The sequence below is a fragment of the Pelodiscus sinensis genome, chromosome 12, assembly GCF_052426305.1.
Source record: "Pelodiscus sinensis isolate ZL-2025 chromosome 12, ASM5242630v1, whole genome shotgun sequence".
In the NCBI taxonomy this organism is placed as follows: Eukaryota; Metazoa; Chordata; order Testudines; family Trionychidae; genus Pelodiscus; species Pelodiscus sinensis.
Genome location: NC_143063.1, coordinates 2,200,858 through 2,224,696, shown reverse-complemented (window position 1 = coordinate 2,224,696; position 23,839 = coordinate 2,200,858). Strand labels below are relative to the sequence as shown.

At 66.2% G+C, this 23,839-nt stretch overlaps 1 protein-coding gene across 4 annotated transcripts; it reads left to right on the top strand.

Annotated features, from left to right (window-relative positions):
- Positions 1–2,032: 2,032 nt before the first annotated feature.
- On the top strand, positions 2,033–23,242 carry FCSK (fucose kinase). 4 transcript variants are annotated; one of them, XM_075940590.2, is made up of 25 exons: positions 2,033–2,166; positions 5,196–5,329; positions 6,832–7,005; positions 8,230–8,381; positions 8,824–8,874; positions 9,540–9,665; positions 10,018–10,090; positions 10,334–10,431; positions 11,060–11,140; positions 12,141–12,260; positions 12,885–13,056; positions 13,161–13,288; positions 13,667–13,768; positions 14,138–14,308; positions 14,622–14,692; positions 15,167–15,531; positions 16,305–16,515; positions 16,997–17,163; positions 17,568–17,795; positions 19,482–19,625; positions 19,901–20,020; positions 21,054–21,241; positions 21,876–21,975; positions 22,469–22,692; positions 22,889–23,242. In XM_075940590.2, exons 3-25 carry the CDS (start codon positions 6,927–6,929, stop codon positions 23,012–23,014), a joined length of 3,297 nt encoding a protein of 1,098 aa, XP_075796705.2. In that variant the 5' UTR covers positions 2,033–2,166; positions 5,196–5,329; positions 6,832–6,926; the 3' UTR covers positions 23,015–23,242. The 4 variants fall into 4 exon arrangements, with proteins under 4 accessions (XP_075796705.2, XP_075796708.2, XP_089637517.1 ...); XM_075940593.2 differs by having other exon boundaries at positions 6,817–7,005; XM_075940591.2 differs by lacking the exon at positions 2,033–2,166 and adding an exon at positions 2,185–2,270.
- The last annotated feature ends 597 nt before the right edge of the window (positions 23,243–23,839 follow it).

Sequence of the window (23,839 nt, the reverse complement as noted above, 5' to 3'; positions counted from 1 at the left end):
GCCTATTAAACCCCTCACCCGTGATTCCATTCTAAGGCACCTCTCTCTCCCCATGCATTGCACAGGGCGCCTGAGAACCTCATGCATGCTTTGCAGCACAGTGCGGTCCCTGTGTTTCCTTAGGAACCATAATGATGATCAGAGCAACACTAAGTCCCTTTGCAGCTCCCGGCCCATTTGTTTATCAGTCCCGCTTGCTCTCTCATTGAAAGTTAAACTGCTTTGAGCCTTAGAGACTTTCCTTAAATACCCAGTTCAGCTCTTAAACTCGTTATCCGCTTTGTGTCCCACTTCTCTGAACCCAGTTAACTGCCTGGAATTCAAAATATCTGACTACATGTTTGAGAAATGTGCGTCTGTCTGCATATCCCTCTGTCCATGAGTCAATTGGCTCAAGAACTCCTGCTACACAGTAAGAGCTAGGACAGGCACATTTGCTAGGCTGCTTCCTCTTATCATAATGTAAAGCAAGGTCAGAGTTTGGCTGTGCTCGGACAATGGGATGCTCCTGGAATGTGATTGTTTCATGTCAGATGGAAAGGGAGGGGTCTGGTAGGAGGACAGTTATACTATAGAATGACCACAGGGGGCAGTAAGGGGCCAGAAATGGGGACTGGGACAGCTATAACCCCATTAAGCCAGCAGGGGACAGGGGTGGAGAAAAGGACAGCTATCTATTATGTCCAGAGTGGCCAACTTGTGGCTCTTGAGCCGCATGCGGCTTTTTGCTTACAGAAATGCAGCTCTCAGGGTTATGGCTTGTTCGGAGCCACATGCCCACTTTGTGCATGTGCCCCAGTTCCCAGAGGGAGAAGTGCATGGCTGTGGCGGTGGGAGCTCCAGTGAAACCCAGGCATTAGGTTAGAATGGGAGGGGCCTGGGGATGCCTGGCTCTGGGGGAGAGGGAGGGGAAGGGCATTAGGTTAGAGTCAGGGGGGATGGGGGTGCCTGGGGGGGGGGGAATTGGGTTAGAGTGGGGAGGGGCTGGAGTGCCGGCTCTGGGGGAGGGATGTGTTATTCTTTGCACTACTATCCACAGCTCTTTTGGCTGTTAGTGTCTAATTGGTTGACCCCCTCTGTATTATGTATTTCAGAGAGTTTGTTTGTCTGCCTGTCCCTCAACTGGGGGACTTGCACCCCTCCCTCAACTGTGCACGCTGCAGCTGCATTGGCCATGGACGGATGCTTCTCACCTGGTCCCAAGTTGCTGCAGAGAGAGAGGGCTGGGGTTGTCCTTTTTCCCTGGGGCAGCCTGCACCCTGAACCCCTCCTCCCCAGCCCCACCTCAGAGCAATTATTTAAATGAAGAAAACCAAAACTTCTTTGAGTTAGGGACCCAAGCAATGCCGGGTAAATCTTCCAGTCCTCCAATAAACCCAGGTTGAGTATTCTGATTTTTTTCGTGTTAAAAACAAATGGCAGCTACTCCATAGCATCTTTAGCTGAGGCTCTCAAGCCTGTGAGCCGGAGAGGGTGTTCAGCTGTATTGCTGAACTCTACCAGTTACTTTGACAGGGACTCTGCATTTTCATTGTGCTGTAAGTGGCACCACTGTCTGGGATCAAGCATCCGGGGCACTTCTGTGCCCTGCTGGGTGGCCTTGGCCAAGTCATTTCCCTCCACCCTTCTTCTTCTTAGAGTTAAGATCTTCGAGGCAGAGGCCTCTGTGACCGCCCCCCAATGGGGGAGGGGGCTCCGCTCAGAATCAGCGATTCATTCTCCCCAGCAGGACAAGAAAACCCACTGGTGCTTCCCTGCCCCAAGGCCCCCTTCCAGAGATGGCTTCTTTCTGGGGCGAGCAGGGAGGTGCACCCCCAGGTGCCCCTGAAAAAGTGTAATTGCTAAATGGGGTGCCTCCTCCCTGCCCCTCTGGGTGGCCCTCTCTGCAGGCTGCATGCTCTGGGCCCCAGCAAGGCGGCAGGGGGTGGGGGAGACCCTTGGCAGCAGTCTGTCTGCCCCATGCCACGGAGAAATGCCCCCCTCCCTTTGTGCGGTAAGAGGCTGGGGGTGCAAGGAATCCTGGGACGTGTAGCCCAGCTCTGAGTGAGCCGCGAGCCGCGGCGCCTCCTTAAGCCGGCCCAGGGGAAGGAACTACAGCTCCCAGCATGCACCGCGGAGAGGCGGTGGCTGCGTTAAAGGGGCAGCCCTGCAGCAAGGCAGCAGGAGGTAAGGCGGGCCGAGCCTGCGGAGCGGGAGCCGGGGGGCGCTCGGCACAACCCAACGAGGCTCTCCCGGGCCTCTCCAGAGAGCTGCCCCGCCCTGCCCCCAGGGTGCGCCTGCACGACTGCACTCTAGCACTACTGCTCCTTGCACTACTACTTCTTGCACGACTGCCTGGCTGCGCTCTTGCACGACTGCACTCTTGCACTACTGCTCGGCTGTACTACTGCTCCTTGCACTACTACTTCTTGCACGACTGCCCGGCTGCGCTCTTGCACGACTGCGCTCTTGCACTGGTTCCCCCCGGCTGCGCTGCAGCGGCCCCGGGGCTCCCGGCCCGTAGCGAGGAGCGATGGGTCCTGCGGTGCTCCAGGCCTCGGCCCGTGCTGGGGGAGGGCTGGCTTCCTGCTCGGGCCCTGCTAGCCCCGGAGCCTGGGCTCCTCCCGAGCCGCTCCAGGGCTGAATTCAGCCCCCCTCCCCCGCTAAGCAGGAAGTGTGGGAGTTTTGGCACCTCTCTCCCCTGGAGCGGTTGGAAGTGCCGGCGGGAGGGGGCACCCCGCACAGGGTGGCAGCTGGGGGGTAAGAACAGCCTGCCTGCCCCCCCTCTGCTGGGGGCGGCTGGGGGTTGTATAGAGCCAGCTGGGCCAGCCCTGCACCTGCTGGGAATTCCCCAGAGGGCGCTGGGGGAAGGACTAGCTGGAAAGCAAGCAGGGCAGGCAGGACACAGGCTGGCACCCAGAGGCGGGTGTGGGATGCCCTCCTGCAGGCAGGTGCACGGCCGCCTCCCTGTTGCTGCGGGGTGTGTACGGGGGGGGAGCTGCTCCCTTTCACATACGTGCAGAGGCACGACAGTTGTGCCTTTCACGTGGGCCCTGGGACGCAGAGGCAGCATTCCCCGCATTCCTGAAGCTCTGGGGCAGGTAACTGGGGTTCTGCTCGAACCTGCCCTCCCTCCCGAGCTTATAGGAGTGAGTTTCCCCGATTCTCGGGGTGTCCTTTGTGAGGGAGGAAAACCCGGGTACGGGGCACGTCCGAGCACTTGCCCTTAAATTCCCAGAGCTGGGCTCCCGGGGCTTCTGAAACCGGCAGCTCCTGCCGCTGGCCTGGCAGCGTGGCGCACGGGTGCCGCTTGCACGTTTCTTCCCAGGTGGTGGGTTTGCGAGGGACTGCAGTGCCGTGTGCTGGCCCAAGCCCTCTGGAGGGGCAGGGCGGGAGAAGGGGAGGCCCCAGCGTGGCGGGGGGTGACCCGTTTGCATTTTGTGCAGCGTGCTTTGGGATCCAGTGCGCTTGAGCCTGGGCTAGCATCCGAGGTGCTAAACACCCGTGTCTTATTTATATGAGATCCAGGCCTTGGATTCCAACGCTGGGGCAGGTGAACTATTCTGGACTTTCCCCTTACAATTCAGTGTCTTCCTTCCCTTTCTCCGGCCCATATTTCTGTGCTTCCATTCAAGGACATTTGGCAGCAGTGCTGCTCTGGACTGAGATGTGCCCGGGGTGTTTTGAGTGCCACTCATGGTATTTTTCATTGTGATGCTTCTTAGGACAAGCCGTTCCCTGATGGGCTGCGTTACCGAGAGTTTTGGGGGCGGGGGTTGAGTGTTTCTGGGTCTAGAAAGTGGAGAGATGGTGGATTCTTAGCACAGGGTCTGTGCTAAGATGAGGCTGCTTACAATGGTATGTGGTCCGGCTAGTAGCAAATATCTCCAGCAGCCGGAGGTGAGACATTAGATGGGGTAGTTCCAAGTTCCTATAGAGCATTCTTTCCCCCAGGGGGTCTGGCTGGAGGGTCTCGCGTACACACTCGGGGTCTAACTGATCACCTTATTTGGGGTTGGGAAGGAATGCCCCCCAGGTCAGATTGGCAGGGCCCTGGGGGGTTTTCACCTTCCTCTCTAGCATGGGACATGGACAATGTTCCCTCTAATCTTTTCCACCTGTGTGCGGAACACAGTTTTGCAGCACCGAGGAATGTGCACCACCAGTAGAAAGAAAACCCCTCGCGATGGGCACTTTGCTAATCAGCTGGGCAGCACTGGTGTCTCTCCTGAGAGGCCGTACGAGCGCCCAGCTTCCGGGGGAACGCTGGACGTGGTCACTTGCTGTTTTGAATTAGAGTAGGTGGTGGATTCTCTGTAACGTGAAGCCTTTCAGTGAGGTGAGATGTCAGGAATTCAGCCGGAGGTTCTGGGTCTATTGCAGAAGGAGAGGGGTGAGATTCCGTGGCCTGCGATGTGCAGGAGGTCAAACAAGTGACCATGACAGCCCCTTCTGGCTGTAGATTCTGAATCCGTGTAGAAGCAAATTACATCTTGTGCTTGCACAATGCGCTACCGGCACAATGTGCAGGATAAGCATTTCCAAGGTAATACAAGATTCAGTATGACTGCTGAGCCCTCTGATTTCTGCAAACCGCCTGGGTTTTCCAAGAAACGCCTTGGCTTTGGCGAGAAATCCTTTTGGACGTGCCCCTGGGGAGCTGAGCTAAGATCAACCAACCCTCCCTATGCTTTGTGAATGTCAAACGTCTCCTGATCTGTTTCATAGCACTCTTTCCCAGCTACGAACCCCCCACTTACCAACACCTCCCAACGGAAGGGTGCTTGGAGCGCTGAGACGTTCGTAACTCTGAACGAGACGCGCTTGTGCTTTCAAAAGCTTGCAACCGGACACTGCCTTCAGACAGCTTCGAAGCGTTATTACGCAAAGGGAAAACATCGCATTCAACTCTCTGAATTTAAACGGAACAAGCACAGATGCAGTTTCCTTTCATTGTCAATTTTTAGTTAATTTTCCCAGTAGTGTACACTTAACAGTTCTGTGCTGCATGGGCCCTTTTTCTTGTGGGCTCGGCTCCCGTTCCAAATGAGGCATGTGGTTACTGGTCGTTTTGGAACGATGGGGTGTAATCTGCTCGTTAGGTGCCAGTTGCAATTAGCCAGGCCTTTTGTCTTCTATTGAACCAGTTTCTGTTGGTGGAAGGTACATGTTTCTCAGGTTGGCCCAGCTCTAGAGCGTGTTCCTTCCACCTCCAGAAGATGGTCCAGAAATAGATACGTTCTCTTCCGGCTCCTGTCCTCCCGTCTCCGTCAACAAGTCCTGCCCCTGCATTGTGGTGGCTGGTGGCCTTGTCGTGGGGCTGGGCACCTCCCCCACCCTAATTGAAGAGGTAAGAGCGCGCTGACGCGGCTTGGCGCTGCTTTTCGATGAATGGCAGCAGGAGTGGGTGGGCGTTTGTGGCTTGAGCCAGGTCCCCACTACAAACGTTCACTGTTCTACCTGCACCACTGGAGGGGGGGGGGGGTTTGCCAAAATCCGTTCCCAGGGAGCAGTAGTTATCACCAACCTAACCGCCGTGGTTATGCAGGCATGGGCCCAGCATGGACTAGGGGTGTTAAATATCCGTTCCTTGCATAGTCGATTATCCTCATGAATTCTTACTGGTTCCTCGACTGGTCTATAGTCCCCGGGGGGGCCAGTGTGCTCTGACCCCGCGGAGCCCCCTCCCACTCTGCGCTGCTGCCTCTATCAGAGGTAGTGCGTGGGATGCCAGGCGGGAGCTGGGCCGCGAGGGGAGCCAGTTTAAAAACCGGCTCCCCTTGTGGACCAGCTCCCTGTTGCCCTGCTGCTGCCTCTGATACAGTGGCAGCAGCCCCTGCCCGAGAGAGGGCTGAGCGCCCGGACCCGGCGCGAGCTGGAACTCAGCCGGGCTGCCTGGCTCCTTAAATGCAGAGGTCCCAGACCCAGTGCAAGTCAGGGCTGAGCCAGCCTGCGAAAATGTTTACGGGGGGGATGCGTGTCTATCGCAGTAACCGACACACGTTTGCTTATCGGTTACTCAACTCCACTGTTCCATCCCTACCGTGGACGCCGTTCCGATGTATAGACGGGCCTCCTGCCAGCATAGCCGACTCCCCTTTCCCAAGGGGAGACCTCGGGGGCCAGCGAGTCCAGCCCCCTGCCCAAAGCAGGACCCACCCAACTCAATCAGCCCAGCCAGGGCTTGGTCAGGCCAGGACTGAAACACCCCTAGGGCTGGAGACTCCACCCCCTCCCTAGGGAACCCAGCCCAGCGCTTCCCACCCGCCTAGGGAAAGAGTTTTTCCTAATCTCCAACCTAGACCTCCCCCACCACAACGTGAGCCCATTGCTCCTTGTTCTGCCACCTGCTCCACTGAGACCAGCCTCTCGCCAGCCTCTTTGGAACCCCCTTCAGGGAGGTGCAGGCTGCTCTCAAATCCCCCCTCACTCTGCTCTTCTGCAGACTAAACAGACCCAAATCCCTCAGCCTGTCCTCACAGGCCATGTGCTTCGGCCCCCGAATCATTTTGGTCGCCCTCTGCTGGCCCCTCTCCAATGTGTCCACCTCCCTTCTGTAGCGGGGGCCCCAGAACTGGACACAACACTCCAGCTGTGGCCCCACCAGAGCTGCATAAAGGGGAGTAATCTCTGCCCTAGATCTGCTGGCCATGCTCCTCCGAACGCGCCCCAATGTGCCCTTAGCCCGCGTGGGCACAAGGCCACGCTGCCGGCTCCTCTCCAGCATCTCACCCTGGCTGTGAGGCAGCAGCGTGGCCCTGGAGCCGGGAACGCTTCGTCGGGCTTGTTCTGTCTGAAGAACCCAGTGTCCTCTCCCGAACGTCTCGCATTTACCAGCAACCCTCCCGGTAGAGGGGTAATAATTGCAGCTCGGCATTTGGAGGGTTCCCATCCGGGGAAGTGCTGCGGCGTGAGTCCCTCGTCCCCGGCCCGTGGCGGGCGCCGGGATGGCGCCGAGAGGGGTGGAGTGGACCGTCATCGTCCTGACCTGCCAGTACAAGGACAGCGTCGCTGCCTTCCAGAAAGGCAAGTGGGCGGCTAGCGCCCTGGGGGCCGGGCGCTGAGACGGGCGTGTCCCGGCGCGGGCGGTGCCCAGCCTCGGGGCTGTTTGCAAAGCTGGGGCAGGATGTGGGGTGCTCTGCCCCGGGCGCTGAGACGGGCGTGTCCCGGCGCGGGTGGTGCCCAGCCTCGGGGCTGTTTGCAAAGCTGGGGCAGGATGTGGGGTGCTCTGCCCCGGGCGCTGAGACGGGCGTGTCCCGGCGCGGGCGGTGCCCAGCCTCGGGGCTGTTTGCAAAGCTGGGGCAGGATGTGGGGTGCTCTGCCCCGGGCGCGTCTCCAGGCCAAGCTCTGCACCCCGTCTCCAAGGAGGCAGCGCGGCCTAGTGGCCACAGTCAGTAAGACACCCCTCTTGCAGGGCGGCGAGGCCCAGCGGAGGTGCCAGTCAGTCCCTGCTCCCAGGGCAACGAGGCCCAGCAGCCCGACTCAGTAGTTGCTCTGGCAGCATCCTCCTTGGGGACACTCGGGGGTGGGGTAGGACCCCTCCTTCGGGCCCCAGCCCGGGCCCTGTCTGGTGGGGTGGCCATCACTAGCCCAACAGGGAATCCGCCCGCATGACGCAGGCTCCCCACAACCGCCGCCTTCGCTGCTTCACGCCGGACGGGGGCCTTCCTCGGCCTCTCCCCGCTGCCCGGCCCCCGGCGCGGTGCGGCCCCAGCTCCTCCTCCCGAGGCCTGGCAGCTCCACCGGCCTTGAGACCTGTCCTCCAGGTGGCACGGCCCCGCCGGCTGTGGGGCAGGGTCTCTGGGCCAGGTAGCCCCCCTCACAGGCCCAGTGCGGGGACAGATCACGCCAGGCCAATTCTCTGCGCCCTCCCTGCAGCTCAGTGACCCCATCTGAGCCCCCTGCCAGCCCGGCACCGGGACACTGCCTACAGCTCTCGTGGGGCCAGCCCTGGAGGGGGGCGGGAGGGGGGCGGAAGAGCCGGGCCACAGGGCAGGGCTGGCCCGCGGGCGATGCACCCAGCTGTGGCTCTGCTTAGCAGCCCGGGAGGCCGCAGGCCAGGGGTCCGCAAGCTGCTCAGACGACACGTTCTCTGCGCCGGGGGCTCCGTGTTGATGGGCCCAGGTCTTGGGCCAGTCCGGCGTGGGGATCCGGCTGCAGTGGGTGGGACGGGGGCCCCCTTCGTGTCCCTGCCCTCCCCCCTGGCCTGGCCCCTCAGTGCCGCCCAACGCCCCTGCTCTCGTTCTCCAGAGCTGGAGATCCGGCGGCGCCGGGGGGCGCTGGGCCCGCGCCCCCTCCTGCTCACGGTCGAGGACCCCACGGTGCGCGTGGGCAGCGGCGGAGCCACCCTCAACGCCCTGCTGGTGGCGGCCGAGCACCTGAGCGCCAGAGCGGGCTGCACGGTGAGTGGCGTGGCCCAGCAGGCTCCGGGATGTTGGGTGTGCGCCTGGGCGGGCGGCTCCGGCGTCCCTGTCTCCCCAGGGCCTCCCCTCCCCTTTCCCCTCGCCGGGCTCAGGTGGCCTGCCCCCAAGACCCGCACAGGCTGCCCGCCCCATGGGCCTGGTGTCTTGGTGCCAGCCAGTGCCCGTAGGCACCCCTAGCTGGAGGGCACTGTGGAGCGGGGTGGCTCCGGACCCAGATCCAGGCGAGAGCCTGCAGCTGCATGCCTGGGGGGCAGGGGCAGGAGGCGCTGGAGCCTGGCCGCTAGGGTGCCCTCCGCTCTGTGGCCCCATAAGCCTGGGCCAGGCTGGGCTGTAGCGTTTGCTGGGGGCTGGTCAGAACTACCCAGCCTCAGGGCTGGTTCCTCAGCGTGGCTAATGGGGTCCCCCTGCCCCCTCCCCGCAGGTGGTCACGGCTGATGTCCTGCGCGAGGCCCGGATCCTCGTCCTGCACATGGTGAGAGCGCAGGGTGGGCAGGGGGGAGGTCAGGTTACTTCCCACATCAGCCCCTCTGCAGCAAACCCAGCCCCTGGCCCTGAGAGGGGAGGGGCACCCGGCTCTGCCCCCCAAACCTGGGCGCACGTGGGCACCGGGGCCGTGCAAACCGTCGCTCGAGGCCAGTGCACACGGCTGGCTGCGTTGGCCCAGGTGGGCCCTATGGGGGGGGGGGTGAAGAGAAAGGCACCGGGACGGCCGTGCTCCCCTGCTTTCCTGGGACGGCTGCACCCCCCTTCCACGGGAGCTGGGGGAGCCCTGGGCGGAGGGGTGACGGCTCCCAGGGAGCCCCGTGGCTGCCAGCTGACACCTCACTATGCAGCCGGGGCCCCGGCTTTCCAGCATCTCCGTGCAGCAGGGGACTGACCGCTGGTGGGGGCTGCCCCTCACGTTGCTCCGCGGGGCCCAGCGTTTCAGGGCTCCCCGATCGCAGCCCCCAACCGTCTCTGGCCGGGAAGGGGCGCGCCCGCCCGCTGCTGGGGCCTGAGCAGGCACCTGGGGCACTGCTGGGGGTGGTGTGGGGGCCCGAGGCCACGGCCGGAGCAGGGTTTGGGCCCGAGGACGGAGCCTGGGGCCCTCCCTGCCCTTTCCCCGCTGAGCCCGGCTCCGGCTCCGGCTCCCTCCAGGGCCGCGACTTCCCCTTCGACGACTGCGGCCGAGCCTTCACCTGCCTGCCCGTGGAGGACCCCGAGGCCCCGGCCGAGGCGCTGACCTGCAACCTGGACAGCCTGCTGGGGACCATGACGCAGCAGGTCCGGGCCGGACGGGGGCGGGGGGCGCACCGGTGGGACTCCTCCAGGGTGGTGTGATGGGGCCCCGGTTAGCCCCTGACCCTCTCCTCCCGGTCCTGGCACCCCTGTTCCCCTCCACCGCCCCTCGGGACCCCCATCTCTGGGGCAGAGGGGCCACCGCAACTGTCTCCGGTTCATGCACACAAGCCTGGGGGGGGGCCCTGGGGTTCGTGGCCAGACAGGAAGTGGCTGCCGCCCCCCGGCCTGGGGCCCAGCGCTCCTGGGTTCTGGGGAGGGCCGGGGGGCCGGGCCCCGTGCTGAGCTGGGCAGCCCGGGGGCCCGTCCTCATCCCCCGTGCTGTGTCGCTCCCTAGCTGTGCCGGGGCTCCCCTCCAGGAGTGTGGGTCTGCAGCACCGACATGCTCCTCAGCCTGCCTGTGGAAGCAGGTACGTCCCGGCCCTGCGCTGGGGGTCCCAGGGCGAGGGGCATGGCGGGGCAGAGCGCAGGGAGGGGGTGTGCGGCTCCCGGGGGTACGGCCTGCCCCCGCTCCCTACAGGGTACCGTGTTCTCCTGAGCCGGGGAGCTCTGGGGGCAGCGTGCGGGGCAGTGGGGGGGAGGTCACAATTCAGGATTGGCCTGGAGGGGGCGGGCTCCACCCTGCCAGTTGGGCTGAGTCTGCTCACTCCCAGAGATCGCCTGGGACGGGTTCCAGGGCGCCAGAGTGATCTCCGTGCCGGGGAGCGTCTCGTACGCCAGAGACCACGGCGTCTACCTCGCCGACCCGCAGGTACGCCGGGCCCCCGGGGGCTGGGGCGGGGCCGACCCGCAGGTACGCCGGGCCCCCGGGGGCTGGGGCGGGGCCGACCCGCAGGTACGCCGGGGGCACCGGGGGCACCAGGGCGGGGCTGACCCGCAGGTACGCCGGGGGCACCGGGGCGGGGCTGACCAGCAGGTACGCCGGGGGCACCAGGGCAGGGCCAACCCCTCGGCACCAGCGGGGACACAGGGCGAGCGTATGGCACACCCCCCCCCTCCGCGTCCCTGAGACCATGGGGATCCACACCCGGGGCTGGGGCTGGCCGGGGGGGCTCTGCTCCTGGGGGTACTCTAACCCTTTCTGAATGGGCCCTGGGGTGCCCACAACCTGGCTCCTGGCTCTGCCCTTCAGCCAGGCAGCCGCTGCCCAAGCAGCCCTCGGGGGCAGCCTTCCAGCCTGCTTCTCTGCAGCACCCCGAGGGCGCCCGGCCCAGCCTGGGCTCCTCCAGCGTTTACAGGCCCGGGGGGGCTGTGGGGAGGGGCCAGGGCTGGCCATGCCGCCCCTGGGCTGCCTCAGTGCCACGTCCGGGTGGCACCGTCCCCAGGCGGGCAGGCCCACTGAGCCTGCCGTGGCAGCTGACCGTGCCCTCCTCTCACAGGGCCTCGTGCGTGACATCATCTACCAAGGCGCGGAGGCCCAGATCCGGGGGTGCGCGGGGCCGGACGGGAAGGTGCCGCTGGTATGTCCCCCCCGAGGGCCTCGTGCACACGCAGCAGGGGACAGGTCCTGCCCCATGGGCCGGGGGGCGGCAGGGCGGGGGCCCACCCCACAGAGTGGACACGTGGGGCTGTGGAGACCCGACCGGCCGGGGAACCCTGGGGCTGGGTGTCTCGGGGAAGCGGCTGGGTTCACAGCTGGCTTGGTGAAGGCGGGACCAGCCATGAATTTGGCCCTGCCTCGGTTTACACAGAGCTGGGCCTTGGCCAGGGCCGTAACAAGGGCAGGGCGAGTGAGGCGCTTGCCTGAGGGGCGCAGAAAAGACAGCTGCTATGCTGCCTTCGCTGGCACCTCGCGCCACACCCTGCCCGCGCCAAGGACGGTCTGGCCTCAGGCACCAAATTAGCTAGTTACGAGTCTGGCCTTAGCCACGCGGTTCTCAGCCACTCGGGGATAGACTGGCTGTGGAAAAGGTTCCGAAAAGGGCAGCTACAATGCTGAGGGGTTTGGAACGGGTCCCATATGAGGAGAGATTAAAGAGACGGGGACTTTTCAGCTTGGAAAAGAGGAGACTGAGGGGGGATAGGACAGAGGGCTATAAAATCATGAGCGGGGTGGAAAACATGAATAAGGGAAAGGGATTGACTTGTTCCCTTGACACAAGAACTAGAGGTCACCAAATGAGCAGCAGACTTAAAACAAACCAAAGGAAGTTCTTCACACAGCGCGTAGTCAACCTGTGGAACTCCTCGCCGGAGGAGGTTGTGAAGGCCAGGACTAGAACAGGATTTAAAAGAGAACTACATTCATGGAGGTTGGGTCCATTAATGCCCATTAGCCAGGAGGGAGTCGCCACCAGCCACTGCTGGCCGAAGCCTTTTCCCTCTGCAGCTCCCCAGCCCCCCGGGGCTGGCACAATCGCACCCTGGTGGCCAGGCCTGAGTCTGCGCACTGGAGCCAGTGGCGGGGACTCTGCCCACCGCCCCAGCAGCCCAGCCCGCTCCTGCTGGCTCTGATTCCAGGTGTGCGGCATCGTCTTCTTCTCCTCGGAGACGGCGGAGCAGCTCCTGGCCACGCACGTCGTGCCGCCTCTGGACGCCTGCACCTACCTGGGCCTGGACTCGGGGGCCCAGCCCATCCAGGTGAGGGGATCCCCTGCCGCTCAGCCGCTGCTGAAGCAGGGCTGGCCAGTCGGCCCTTCCTTCCCCTGGCCCCGAGCGGCAGAGCCTCCGTGCCCAGCAGCACACGGGCCCCCCGGCGAGCAGCAGGGAGCCCCCGGACAGGGCTCCGGAGCTCCGGGCCGCCTGCGGGGCAGGGAGCCAGCTCTCCGGGAGTGCTGCAAGGGCAGCGCACAGCCCTGGGGTCACTTCCCACGCGCCCCAGAGAGCCCTGAGCCGCAGGCCCCTCTGCCTGCCCCGCCGCGTGGCTGCCCCGTGGGCTCTCCTAGGGAAAGTGCAGCCCCCTGCCCGCCCCTGCCCTCTGGCCTGCTCGCCCTGCAGCCCCTTCCTCACGGAGGGCCAGGCCGGAGAGGTGCTGTCTGGGGGCAGGGCTGGGTAGCGGCAGCCATCTGAACACCAGCCCTGGTACCAGCTTCTCTTGCCGTTCCGGGGGCCAGGCGCTGCGGCACCCCCCCCACTCTGTCCCCCTTCCCTTGGAACCCCCCCGCGGTCACCACGCTGCCCGCCCAGCGCGGACACACGGCAGGGGTCTGCCGGTGGGGCGGGGGTGACCCGTCACGAGCGTTCCCTGTTCTCTGCCTCCCCCAGCTGTCCCTGTTCTTCGACATCCTGCTCTGCATGGCCGAGGGGGTGACGGAGGAGGACTTCGTGAGGGGCCGGACCCAGCAGCTGGGCAGCGGCCAGGCCACGGGGGCGGCGGCCCTGCGCAGCGCCCGCTCCGTGCTGTGGAAAGCCCTCCACGCCGTCCCGCTCAGCATGGGTAAGTGCGCCCCCCCGAGGGCTGGCCTGTGGGGGTCCAGCCCCACCCCGCCCCCCCACCGGGCCAGGGCGCCTTAACGGGGCGGCCCCCCTCTTTCCCGGCAGCGTGCATCCCCGGCGGGCGCTATGACTACATGACGACGGCCGCCAGCGACCACATCCGCAGCCTGACGCTTCCCGCCGGCTCCGCCAGCGCCCTCCCCTTCCGCAAAGTGGCGCATTCCCACGTGGCTGTAGGTACCTCCTGGCCTGGCCCCCACCTCTGCTCCTGCCCCAGCCCGGGCACGCCGGTGCCATCTGAGCCACGTCCCCTGGCCCAGGGGGAGAGGCAGAGCAGCCTACTGGGTACAGTACCGGCCCAGGGCGGGGGGAGACCTAGGCTGTGTTCCCAGCCTGGCCTCGGAGCTGCCGAGTGATCCTGGGCAAGACCCTGCCCCTCGCTGCGCCTCAGTTTCCCCTCCTCCTTCCTGTCTACACTGGCTGCTGTCAGCTGTGTCTGCGTGGAGCCAGGGACAGTGGGTCTGGGGTGCTCCCCTGTCCCTCCCCCTTGCGCCCCCTTCTCCTCAGCTCCCTTCCTGCCCTCCTGACGCCGGCTCCTTCCCTTCCCGCAGCAGCCCCAGCTCCTGGAGGATGGCTGCTCAGTCACCAACAGCCTGCTGGAAGGAGCCGTGCGCGTCGGGCCTGGAAGCGTCCTCCAGCACTGCCACCTGCAGGTACGGCGCCCCCGGGCTCTCGCTCTGCCCCAGCCCGGGCCTGGCTGCTGAGCCGTGGGCCAGACCAACCTCCCCGGGGCTGGGGGCTGGACTGGACTGGCCCCTGCTGCCACGGCTCCTGCCTCGATTCGTGGCCAAGATCCGTAGGGAGCGAACGCCGGGCTCCCCCCTTTGCTGGGTTTCACCACAGGCCGGCCCCACGCTCGGGGCGTGGTCCGTGGCGTGCCGAGCCCTCAGGGAGGGCGCCCAGAGACCACCGTGACGGGCTGGTTGTGACGAGGTGAGCGGGGGGGCCTCTCAGAGCTCTGGAGGGGGCGTCTCCAGCACCGCCCCACGTTTCTGCCACGGCCCATTTTGTCGTCCTCCCAGGGACCCCTGCAGATCGGCTCCGGCTGCCTCCTCACGGGGCTGGAGGCCTCCTGCTCGCTGACCCTGCAGCGCTGCCGGCCGCGGGATGTGGTCCTCCGGGGGCACGCCATCCGGCTGAGGGAAGTGCCGGGCCGGGTCTTCACCCTGACGGGGCGCCACGACGACTGGCAGGTGCGGGGTGCCGGGGGGCGCTGCCCGGGACGCCCTGCGGGGAGAGCTCCGCGGCCAGGCACGCCTGCCCTTGGCTACCTGACGGGTGGCTGGGGGGGCGTTGGGGACCAGGGAAACGGGGCGAGGGGTCACCCCGAAGAGCGAGCGCTCTAGGGCAGGAGCAGAGTCCGGCTTCCCCCCGGCCGCGGCCCTGCCTCCCTGCCAGCCCGCGCGGAAGGGGCTGGCGTCGGGCGAGCCCACGGTCGGCCCACACGGGAGTCCTGGCCCTGCCCGTCCCCTTCCGCCCCAGCGCTCTCTCCCCTCTCCCCCGCAGTGCCCTGCTGGCGAGGCCGGCACCTACCTGAACGTGCCCTGGGAGGAGTTCTTCCGCCGGACGGGGATCCGGTGAGTGCCGCGCAGGCGGGGCAGGGAAGGGCCGGGCAGGGACCCCTGCCTCGCGGGGCCCGGGGGGGGGGGGGGGGGGCGGCTTTCCCGCCCCGCGTCGAGCCCTGGCCTGGGACGTCGCTGGGCCACGCTGCCCGATGCACCAGCCTCCGGAGCTCCGTGCCCACCCTGGGGGCAGAAGGGGACTCTTGGAAGAGGCCGGGCTCAGATGGCTGAGAGCACCCTGCACCACCAGCCTGTGCATCAACAGCGCCCCCTGCTGGCTGCCGCTTCCAGCCGGGGGGAGGAGCCTCCATCCCAGCTGGGCTGGTGGGGGCGGGGCCAGTCCTGCTGGGCGTGGGGCTGTCTAGCCGGTGGGAGAGTTGGCGGGAGCAGGGTGCTCTCCTCTCCCCTGGCCTTACGTAGGCGGAGGCTCTGCCCTGGCTGCCCTGGCCCCATTGCCCTTGGCTCTGAGTCCGTCTCTCGCCCCGCCAGGGAGGGGGATATCTGGGGCTCCGACGTGCCCCAGGGAAGCCGCTGCCTGCGGAACGCCCGCCTCTTCCCGGTTCTGCACGCCGCCGAGCCCCTGGGGGTCCAGCACGTCCTGTGCTTGCTGGGCTCCCCGTGGGGCGAGGAGCTGGGGCGCTGGCGAGCCTCGTGGCGCATGTCCTGGGAGGAGCTGCTGGCCTGCCTGGACCAAGAGGCGGAGCTGGCGTCCCGCCGGGCGCTCTTCTTCCGCCAGGCACAGGGCAAGCTGCGCGGGGCCCTGCTGGAGCACAGGGACTGCAGCCTGCTGCCGCTGATCCGCTCCGCCGTCCACGAGGGCTACCAGGAGGCCGTGCTGGACACACTGGACCAGGGTGAGAGGCAGGCAGGGCGGCTGCCCGTGGCCTGTGGCTAGCCTGACGGGGCTGCTGTGGGGCGGCTGTGGGGCTCCAGGCCCACAAATGCTGGTGGGATTGGGCACCGGCAGGACCCCAGTGCCCCTCCTCCACCATGCACTCGCTTCTGGGGAGGAACCCAGCCGCTTGGAACGTTCTGCCAGCGTGCGGCTCACCGAGCCTGCCGGCGGGTGGTTTCCTCCGCTTCTCGCTAGCGAGGCCGTGGGGAAGCCAGAGCTGGAGCAGGTGGCCATGAGCGGGGGGGGAGGGGGGGGCGACTAAGTGAACCAGTGCGAATATTTAGCTCCCGGCCGCTCTGGGAATTGCCAGGCCTTGTGGGCTTTGGGAAGGGGAGCTGGGCTTGCCCTGGCTGGCTGGGCTACCCAAGCCTGGGGTCAGTGGGCCACAGGCTGGCCATGAGGGGCCCTGTCCTGGCTTTGGTCAGGGCCAGCCTCGGCGGGCTGCCCCCAAGGGAGGAGCTGATGCTCCGTGGCTCCGGCAGGCCCCAAGAGAGTTAGCGAGGAGGCTGGTGGGTCCTGGGCTGAGACCCAGCAAGCTCATTCCACGCAGGGACCCTGGAGGGATGCTCTGGGTCAGGACGACTAGACGAGGGGCTGGCAGGGCTGCGGGGGCAGGGAAAAGGGGGCCTCCGTGCTCGGGGGGAGGGATGGGACCCTGCCACGGACCGTGGCCTGCCGGGCTGTGGTGGGGAACGGCTCTCACAGCTCTCACGGCTTCCCTCTGCTTCCCAGTGGCCTCTGTGGCTGGGGACCCAGGGGTGGCCGCCCGGGCTCTCGCCTGCATCGCCGACGTGCTGGGCTGCATGGCCCACGGGGACGGGGGCTTGCGGAGCGGCCCGGCCGCCAACCGGGAATGGGCCCCGGCCTTCCAGCGCCTGGAGCGCGGCGACGTGGCCGGAGGGGTGCAGGAGCTCGCCAGGGAGAGGAGGAAATGGCTGGACAGGTGCGGCCGGGAGCCAGTGGGTGCGGCGGAGGCGCCGTGGGGCTGGGCGCACCCCACTGAGTGGACGGGATGCGGGGATGTGACCATGTTGCTGCATTTCCGGCCCCCTCTCCCGTGGCCTTTCTGCAGGGTTTGCTGTGAGGTCCCAGGGCGCTCAGCCAGGCACTGGCGGACTGGCCTGGGGGCTGAGTGCCCCCCCGCCAGGAGCTTGGCCCTCTGGCCCCGTTAGAAACCCAACCCCCCCCATCCCCAGCGGATGCTGGACCGAGCCCCATGGCCCCGCGGGGGTGTTGTGCTGGGCTGGCCGTGCTCCAGGCATCTCTGGCTCCACAGCCCTGGCTAAGGCCCGGCTCAGTAACCGTGACAACCCGTGCCGCCGGCTGACCGGCACCAGTGCCTTGCTGGGGCCCACGGCGCGTGTGTCTGGGCCCGGGAGAGAGGCCTGCTGGTGAGCGGCGCCCGTGTCCCGCTGCCGTTGCAGGCCGGCGCTGATGGTGAGGGCGGCCCGGCACTACGAGGGGGCCGAGCAGATCCTGGTCCGGCAGGCCGTGATGTCGGCCTGCCAGTTCGTCAGCGTCGGGCGGGCGGAGCCCCCTCCCGTCGGTCACTGGGTGCGGGTGGAGTGCCCTGCCCGGATCGACGTCTCTGGTGAGCATCTCCGGCCCCGCTGCCGAGGGGCTGGCCCCCGCTCTCCCAGCACGGGGGCGAGGCAGGGCCGTGGGGCGCCCTGGGCAGAGAGAGTCACAGCGCTGGTTGTGAAGGGGGGAGGGAACGAAGGGGGCGCGTCACAGCTTCTATGGGGCTGTTGGGATCGGGGCCCGGCCCCGCCATGTGGCAAATGGCGGTGCTTAGCGACGGACGGGGGGGAGGGTCGGTCAGTCGTTCCGTTTTTGGAAAGACGACCCCGGACATTTGTACCGCGGGACACCGCGGGCTCCCCCCCTGCAGGGCAGTGCTGAGGCTGAGGCTGAGGCGGGCAGGGGAGCAGGGCTAGGCTGCGGGGGCTGCCCTGCCTTAGGGCCCGCTGATCACGCTCCCCTCTGTGCTTGCAGGTGGCTGGAGCGACACGCCTCCAATCACGTATGAGCACGGGGGAGCCGTGGTGGACGTCGCCATCCTGGTGGACGGGCGCAGGCCGATCGGGGCCCGGGCCCGGCGCATTGCGGAGCCGGAGCTCCGGCTGGTCAGTGCGAGCGGCGCGCTGGAGGGGGAGGTGGTGGTGGAGCTGGTGTGCCGGCACCTGGAGGACCTGCAGGATTACTGCCAGCCTCACGCGCCAGGTAAGACACGCCAGCTGCTCCACGGGGTCGCTTGCAGTGCCCCCCGGACGGCAGAGAAGGGGTTTTCTCCAGGGCTGGTCTCGGATTGGCCCCTCGGGGGCACGGGGGGTGGCCTGTGCCATGTCCCTGTCACGGCATCCTCGTGGCTGGTGCTAGGGGGCTCACGCCTGCCCCGTGCACTGGAGGGCTCTGAAGCAACGTCCCTGCCAGATCGGGCTGGTGGGCATGGCGTACACGTGGCGCAGGGGGGTTCTGCGGGCGGGGTGGGGAATCTGAGCAGAGTAAACGCAGGAGGGGGATCAGCAAAGGGGCTGTCAAGGCTGCTCCCCACTCGGGGGCCCCACGAGACTTTGAAACACCTGGCCACTAAAGGCTTCCCCTTACAAACTCCCCACAGTGACCGATTCCCTGGCGTGGGTGGCACCTGCCAACCCCAAACGCAAAACCCCCTTGAGAAGCCAGGAAGACTTGGGAATTTCTTCCCGAGGGGTCCCCCAAGCTCTTTAGCCTCCCGCAGGAGAGAGCTTGCAAACAAACGTGCAGTTTCTTAACAGCTGACTTCTCGCTCTCAGGCACGTGCACCAGGGCCCCCGGCCGTGTAGCACACGGGGATCCGATCCTAGTCTGACAGGTGATTTTGTTAGCAAAACAAAGACGACCCACTTGGTGAGGCAGGACTTGGTTGCCAGGTGTGAAAAAAGGCAGCTTAAGTGAGTCAATGTAAAGTTACAGGGGACCTTGTCTTAGCACACAGAGGAGTCCAACCAACCCCCCAAATAAGGAAAATAACCAGACTGCGTCTAACTAAACATTCCCTGTTCTGCTCACATCTCCGGTGTTCCAAGGGTTAGTCCTTCCCAAGCTGTGGACATCGCTGGCCGTACCAGGCCCTGTTCCTGGCTCTGTCTGTCCCTCTCTCCCTGCTCTTGCTCTGAGCTCCCACAAAGCCTGCAGCAGGCAGATCACTGCTTCAGTTCAGATCTCCCCCTCTCCTGCCTCCCCGCCAACACTTCCTGGAGACTCTCTGGGACTCACTGGCTCTGGGTTTAACCTTGCAGGCAACTAAGTTAACGGAATGGCTGGGATGTCCAGAAAAGATTAGTCCCGCTCCCATTCATCCCAGGGCCAGAGAGGTGTCGGAGGCCCCACGCGGAGCCCCACGGCCGTGCCAGACCCAGCAGCTGGCAGAGGAGTTTGGGGCTCACTCCTCCTAGTGCAAACCCACCACCAAGCAGCGGGCCAAGGATGGCCCGGTGGGTTTGGTGCTGGGCAGGGCCTGGGCTTAGTCCCGGCTCTGCTACAGACTCCCAGTGGGACCAGGGAGACCTGCCCTGCTTCCCAGGGGTGAGGGGATAACAGGGGCTGGCTGGATGGGAGAGGACCCCAGGCTCATCCTGCTGGCACCTTTCCCCGGCCTGCAGCCCCACCCTGCCCTTCTCCAGGCCCTACTGTGCCGTGCGTGGAGAGCAGGCCTCCCAGCCTGGAACACCCACCTGGGGCTGGCCTAGGGAGGGGGTGTCGCTGGGAGCCCCTGCCTGGCTGTCAGGCGCACGTGCTAGCGGCTGCCCCAAAAGCCACGGCCCAGCCAAGGCCTGGGGCTAGGCTGCTGGCATGAAGGGGGAAGGAGCCGGGGTGTGGGGACGGGGCTGTGCTGTCCAGCCTTTCAGGGCTTTGCCTCCTTTCCAGGGGCCCTGCTGAAAGCGGCTTTCATCTGCACCCAGATTGTTACCTTCCCGTCCCAGAAGCCCTTGCAGGCCCAGCTGCTGGAGGGCACTGGCGGAGGCTTTGAAGTGCACAGCTGGTCCAGCCTGCCCCACGGATCCGGCCTGGGTACGCTCGGGGGGCTGGGCAGCGCATCGCCGGTAAACTGAGCCCGGGAGAGGCCACTATCAGGCACCACGCGAAGTGTCCAGGCCCGCCCTAGTCAGGGCACCCCTAGCACGAGGGGCACCGAACAGAGCCTGGGGCCCTCGGGCCGCCCGGCATGGACAGCTGCCCCGGCCTCGTGCCTCTGCTGCTGCACTGGGAGATGGTCTGGAGCACACGGAGAAGTGAGCCCCACGTGCCCCCTGCCTCACCTCCCTTCCCTCCTTTGGCTCTTCCAGGCACCAGCAGCATCCTGGCGGGGGCGGTGATGGCGGCGCTGTACCGGGCGGCTGGGAAATCCGCCAGCGCAGAGTCCCTCATCCATGCCGTCCTGCACCTGGAGCAGGTGCTCACCACAGGTACTGGTGCATAGACCACGGGCCGGGCCCTGCCGTGGCCTGGCCCCGAGTCCTGCCTGCTGGACTCCTGGGGCAGGGCTGTGCCGGCACATTCCACATCCTGTGCTCAAGTTCAAACATCTGCCCGTTGTATTGGCCACAAGAACCCCACGTGCTCATGGCCGTCGGAGTCTGGACGCTTGTTTCAAACTCCCCCGCGGCAGCGTCCCCGCGACCGTACCGAGCACCACGACTCAGGAAACGGTTTGGACAAACCGATTCCTCACCAGGCCCGGTGAGCCGGAGCTGGGCGGGCGCTAGAGAACCGTATTTCCCGCACTGTTCCCAAGCTGTGCCGGGGCTCGGGGGCAGCGGGGGTCACGGCGGAGCGGAGAGGGAAGGAGCCTGGAAAGTCGCAGGGTGTGGGTGGGAGAAATATGGAAGAGAGGTTTGGGGGTGGAGGGATTGTAGGGAGTTAGGCGCCTCCCCAGGCAGAGCCTGGACGACCCTCAGCCTCTGCCATTCAGCCAGGCACGTCTGTTCCTGTCCCCATGTGGCCCTGCCCCTGGCTCGGTGCTGCCCCCCACTAGCTCCTGTGTCCCCTCTCCCACACTCTATCCCTCCCCACTCGCCCTTCTGAATCCATGTGTCCCACCCCGACAGCCCTCTGTGCCCCACTCTGTCCGGCCCCCCAGAACCCCCATCTCCTCTCTTGGTCGGGGGCAGGGTGCTGTGAAGGCAGCCTCTGGCCCCCGCCCCCCCATAGCTGCCTGCTCCAGTCTGTGGGCCAGCTGCCCTCTCTGCTGGGGCCTCATCAGCACCCGGTGGGCAAAAGGCGTCACTGCAGCGTCCCTGCGGGGGGCGTGAGTTCTGCGCTTGCGCCGTGGCGCACAAGTCACCCGGGAGAGGCCCCATGCGCTGGAACCGGCTGCTCCAGTCCGAGCTGCGGGGGCGCCGGAGTCCAACCATTCCCCAGCCCTTGGCTGCGGGGCTGCGATGGAAACGGTGGTGTCCCCGGGGCCTGCTGCTGTGTAACAGGCCCTGTTGCTGGCAGGGGGGGGCTGGCAGGACCAGGTTGGCGGCCTTGTGCCAGGCATCAAGATCGGGAGGTCGCAGGCCCGGTTGCCGCTGAAGGTGGAGGTGGAGCAGATCCCTGTGCCTGAGGGCTTTTCCCAGACCCTGAGCCAGCACTTGCTCCTGATTTACACAGGGAAGACTCGGCTGGCCCGCAACCTGCTCCAGGTAAAGCACATGCCCCTCCGGGCCCTAGGGGCGCTCCCCACCCAGCCCCAGCAGGCTTAAATAGCAGCCCCCTCCGGCCGCTTCAGCCTTCCCTCCCTGTGCTCTGCAGAGCAGGATCCCACCCCAGCCCCCTGCTCAGTTCTTTGGGCCTAGGCACTGAGCTATGGGCCTGCCCCTGCTGCGCCAGGCGCTGTACGGCCCCAGGACAACCAGCTGGCCTCATGCCGCACAGCTGTGGCAAGGGCCTGCCCTCGCTCCCTTGGCTCTGTCCTGGCTTGCAGGGGAAGGGGGCTGCTCAGACAGTGCTCAGAGGGGGGCCCAGTCTGCAGGACAAGGCCCAGCTGGGCCACCCCGTTGCCACAGGTTGGGCAGGTGCAAACCAGTGGGGACAGGCAGGGCGGGGGCTGTCAGACAGTAGCTCCCCCCTGCAGGCCGCGGAGCCCTGCCCCACACTTGGTCGCATCGCGTGGAATGCCCTTGCTGGAAGAACACAGGGCTTGCCCCCCTAGGTGTCCTGCCCGCCCGCAGGCCCGAGTCCCGGCTTCAGTTGCTCGCTCCCCCAGAATTGCTGGGGCGCCTCGGGCAGAGGAGGAAGGGGAGGGGGACGCGGTTCACGGCTGGCCTCCCCCGGCAGGACGTCCTCAGGAACTGGTACGCCCGGCTGCCCGCCATCGTGCAGAACGCTGACGCCCTGGTGAGCAACGCGGAGGAGTGCGCCCGGGCCTTCCGGCAAGGTAAAGCGGCTGCAGCGCGCCCTTGAGCAGCGGCCTTCTCAGGGTCACGGCCGTGTGCGCAATGAATTTGGGGCGGGCACCAGCGTGGAGATGGGGTGCCAGCAGCACCTCCGCACCGGTGCACGGCCGCCCATTCGGCATGTGGACTGGGTGGGGCGGGGCAGGGCGGCATGCGGGAGGGGGCTCGGGTGTGGAGTCTGGGTAAAGGGGAGGCCTGCTCTTGCTGGGTTGCGCCTTGCCAGGGCGATGGAGATCGTGCAGCTGCCTCGTCCCCCCGCAGCCTGAGGCCAGGGGCTCCAGCGGCGCTGGGGACCAAGGCCCCTTAGCGCATTTGTAGTCAGCAAAGTGCTCGGAACGCGCCAGAACCCCCTGGGCCGAGGCAGGGATGGTCCCGGCCACGCAGAGCAGCCCTGCCCCTCTCCCCTGAGCCCCGCGGGGAGGAGCTGCTCTCCTGGCTCTATCCCCCCGCGTGGCACGATTCTCTCCGCTGCAGGCGACCTGCCTCTCCTGGGGGCGTGCCTGGCCCGCTACTGGCAGCAGAAGAAGCACATGGCCCCGGGCTGCGAGCCGCTGGCCGTCCGGCGCATGATGGACGCGCTGCAGCCCCACGTCTACGGGCAGAGCTTGGCTGGGGCAGGCGGCGGCGGATTCCTCTGTGTCCTAACCAAACAGCCCTGCCAGCAGGACGCGATTCAGCATATTCTAGCCCACACCCAGGTGAGCCTGGCGGCTGGCAGCACAGCGGCTGGCCCTTGGGGGAGGCAGGGGCCAGGGCCGGCCAGGGGAAGGGGTCAGAACGACCCAGCAGCCTGGCACACGTGCTCCCTACGTTGCCAGGGTCCCGCATGCCCAGGGCTGCCCCCGCATGGCAGCCAGGCCCCTGCTGAGGCTAAGCCAGGACCTTTTCTTGCAGGGCCTGGGGAAGTTCAGCATCCACACGGTGGAGGTGGACACCGCTGGCGTCGCCCTGCAGCTACTGGGCAGTGACCCCCAAGCAAGAGGGGACGTGGGGGGCGAAAGGGCCCAAGCGGCCACGTAAAGCCTCCAGCGGGGCCCGTTCAGACACCGGGAGAGCCCCCCCATGCCGACGTGGAAACCCTGCCCACGGACCGCCCCTCCCAGGAGCTTTGGCGCCAAGGCAGCGGTTGCTGGTGTACGCTGCCAGTACTCCCGGGCAGGCAGAGCGGGTTTGTGCGCTTCCGAACGCCAGCGGCGAGGCGGCGCCTCCTAAGCAGTCGTGTTGAGCAATTACAGGTTCCAGAGTTGTTATTTCACAGCCCTGGGTCCCACAGGGAAAGCTGGGGCGCGGTCAGAGCCAGGGCTGGCTGTAATTGCTAGGGCTGGCTGGCACGCCACGCTCCTTGGCAAGGCGGGGGGCGGCTCCAAGCCCTGAGCAGGGGCCCTGTACTCTTCATGGCTGCCACTGCACCTCACGGGCTCGGGTGGCACGTGGACTGGCTCAGGGATCCTGCTGCCGCCACAGCAGTTCTGACCCAGAGCCTCAAGCTCTTAACTCACTGGGCCCCAGGTAGGGTCAGGCAGCCCCTCACCTGTTCCACGCTCGCACCCTTCCTGGCCCCTGCCCCACAGACGGCCACCGTGGCCTGCACCTGCATACGGGCAGCATCAGCAACTAGCCCTCCCGCCCGGGGCCCTCCCCCAAGAGCAGGCGGCCAGTGCCGCTTCTCCTGGCCCAGGCCGACGAGGCCCCAGAGCGACTCCCGGCAGGAGCAGAACAGGGACCGGGCCGGAGCTCAGCCCCAGCGCTGCGGGGTTATAGACCTACGGTCCCTGCAGCACCCATACATGTGGGGATGCTGCTGCCAGGCCAGGAAGGAGGGAGGGGCCTGGCGGCCAGACACAG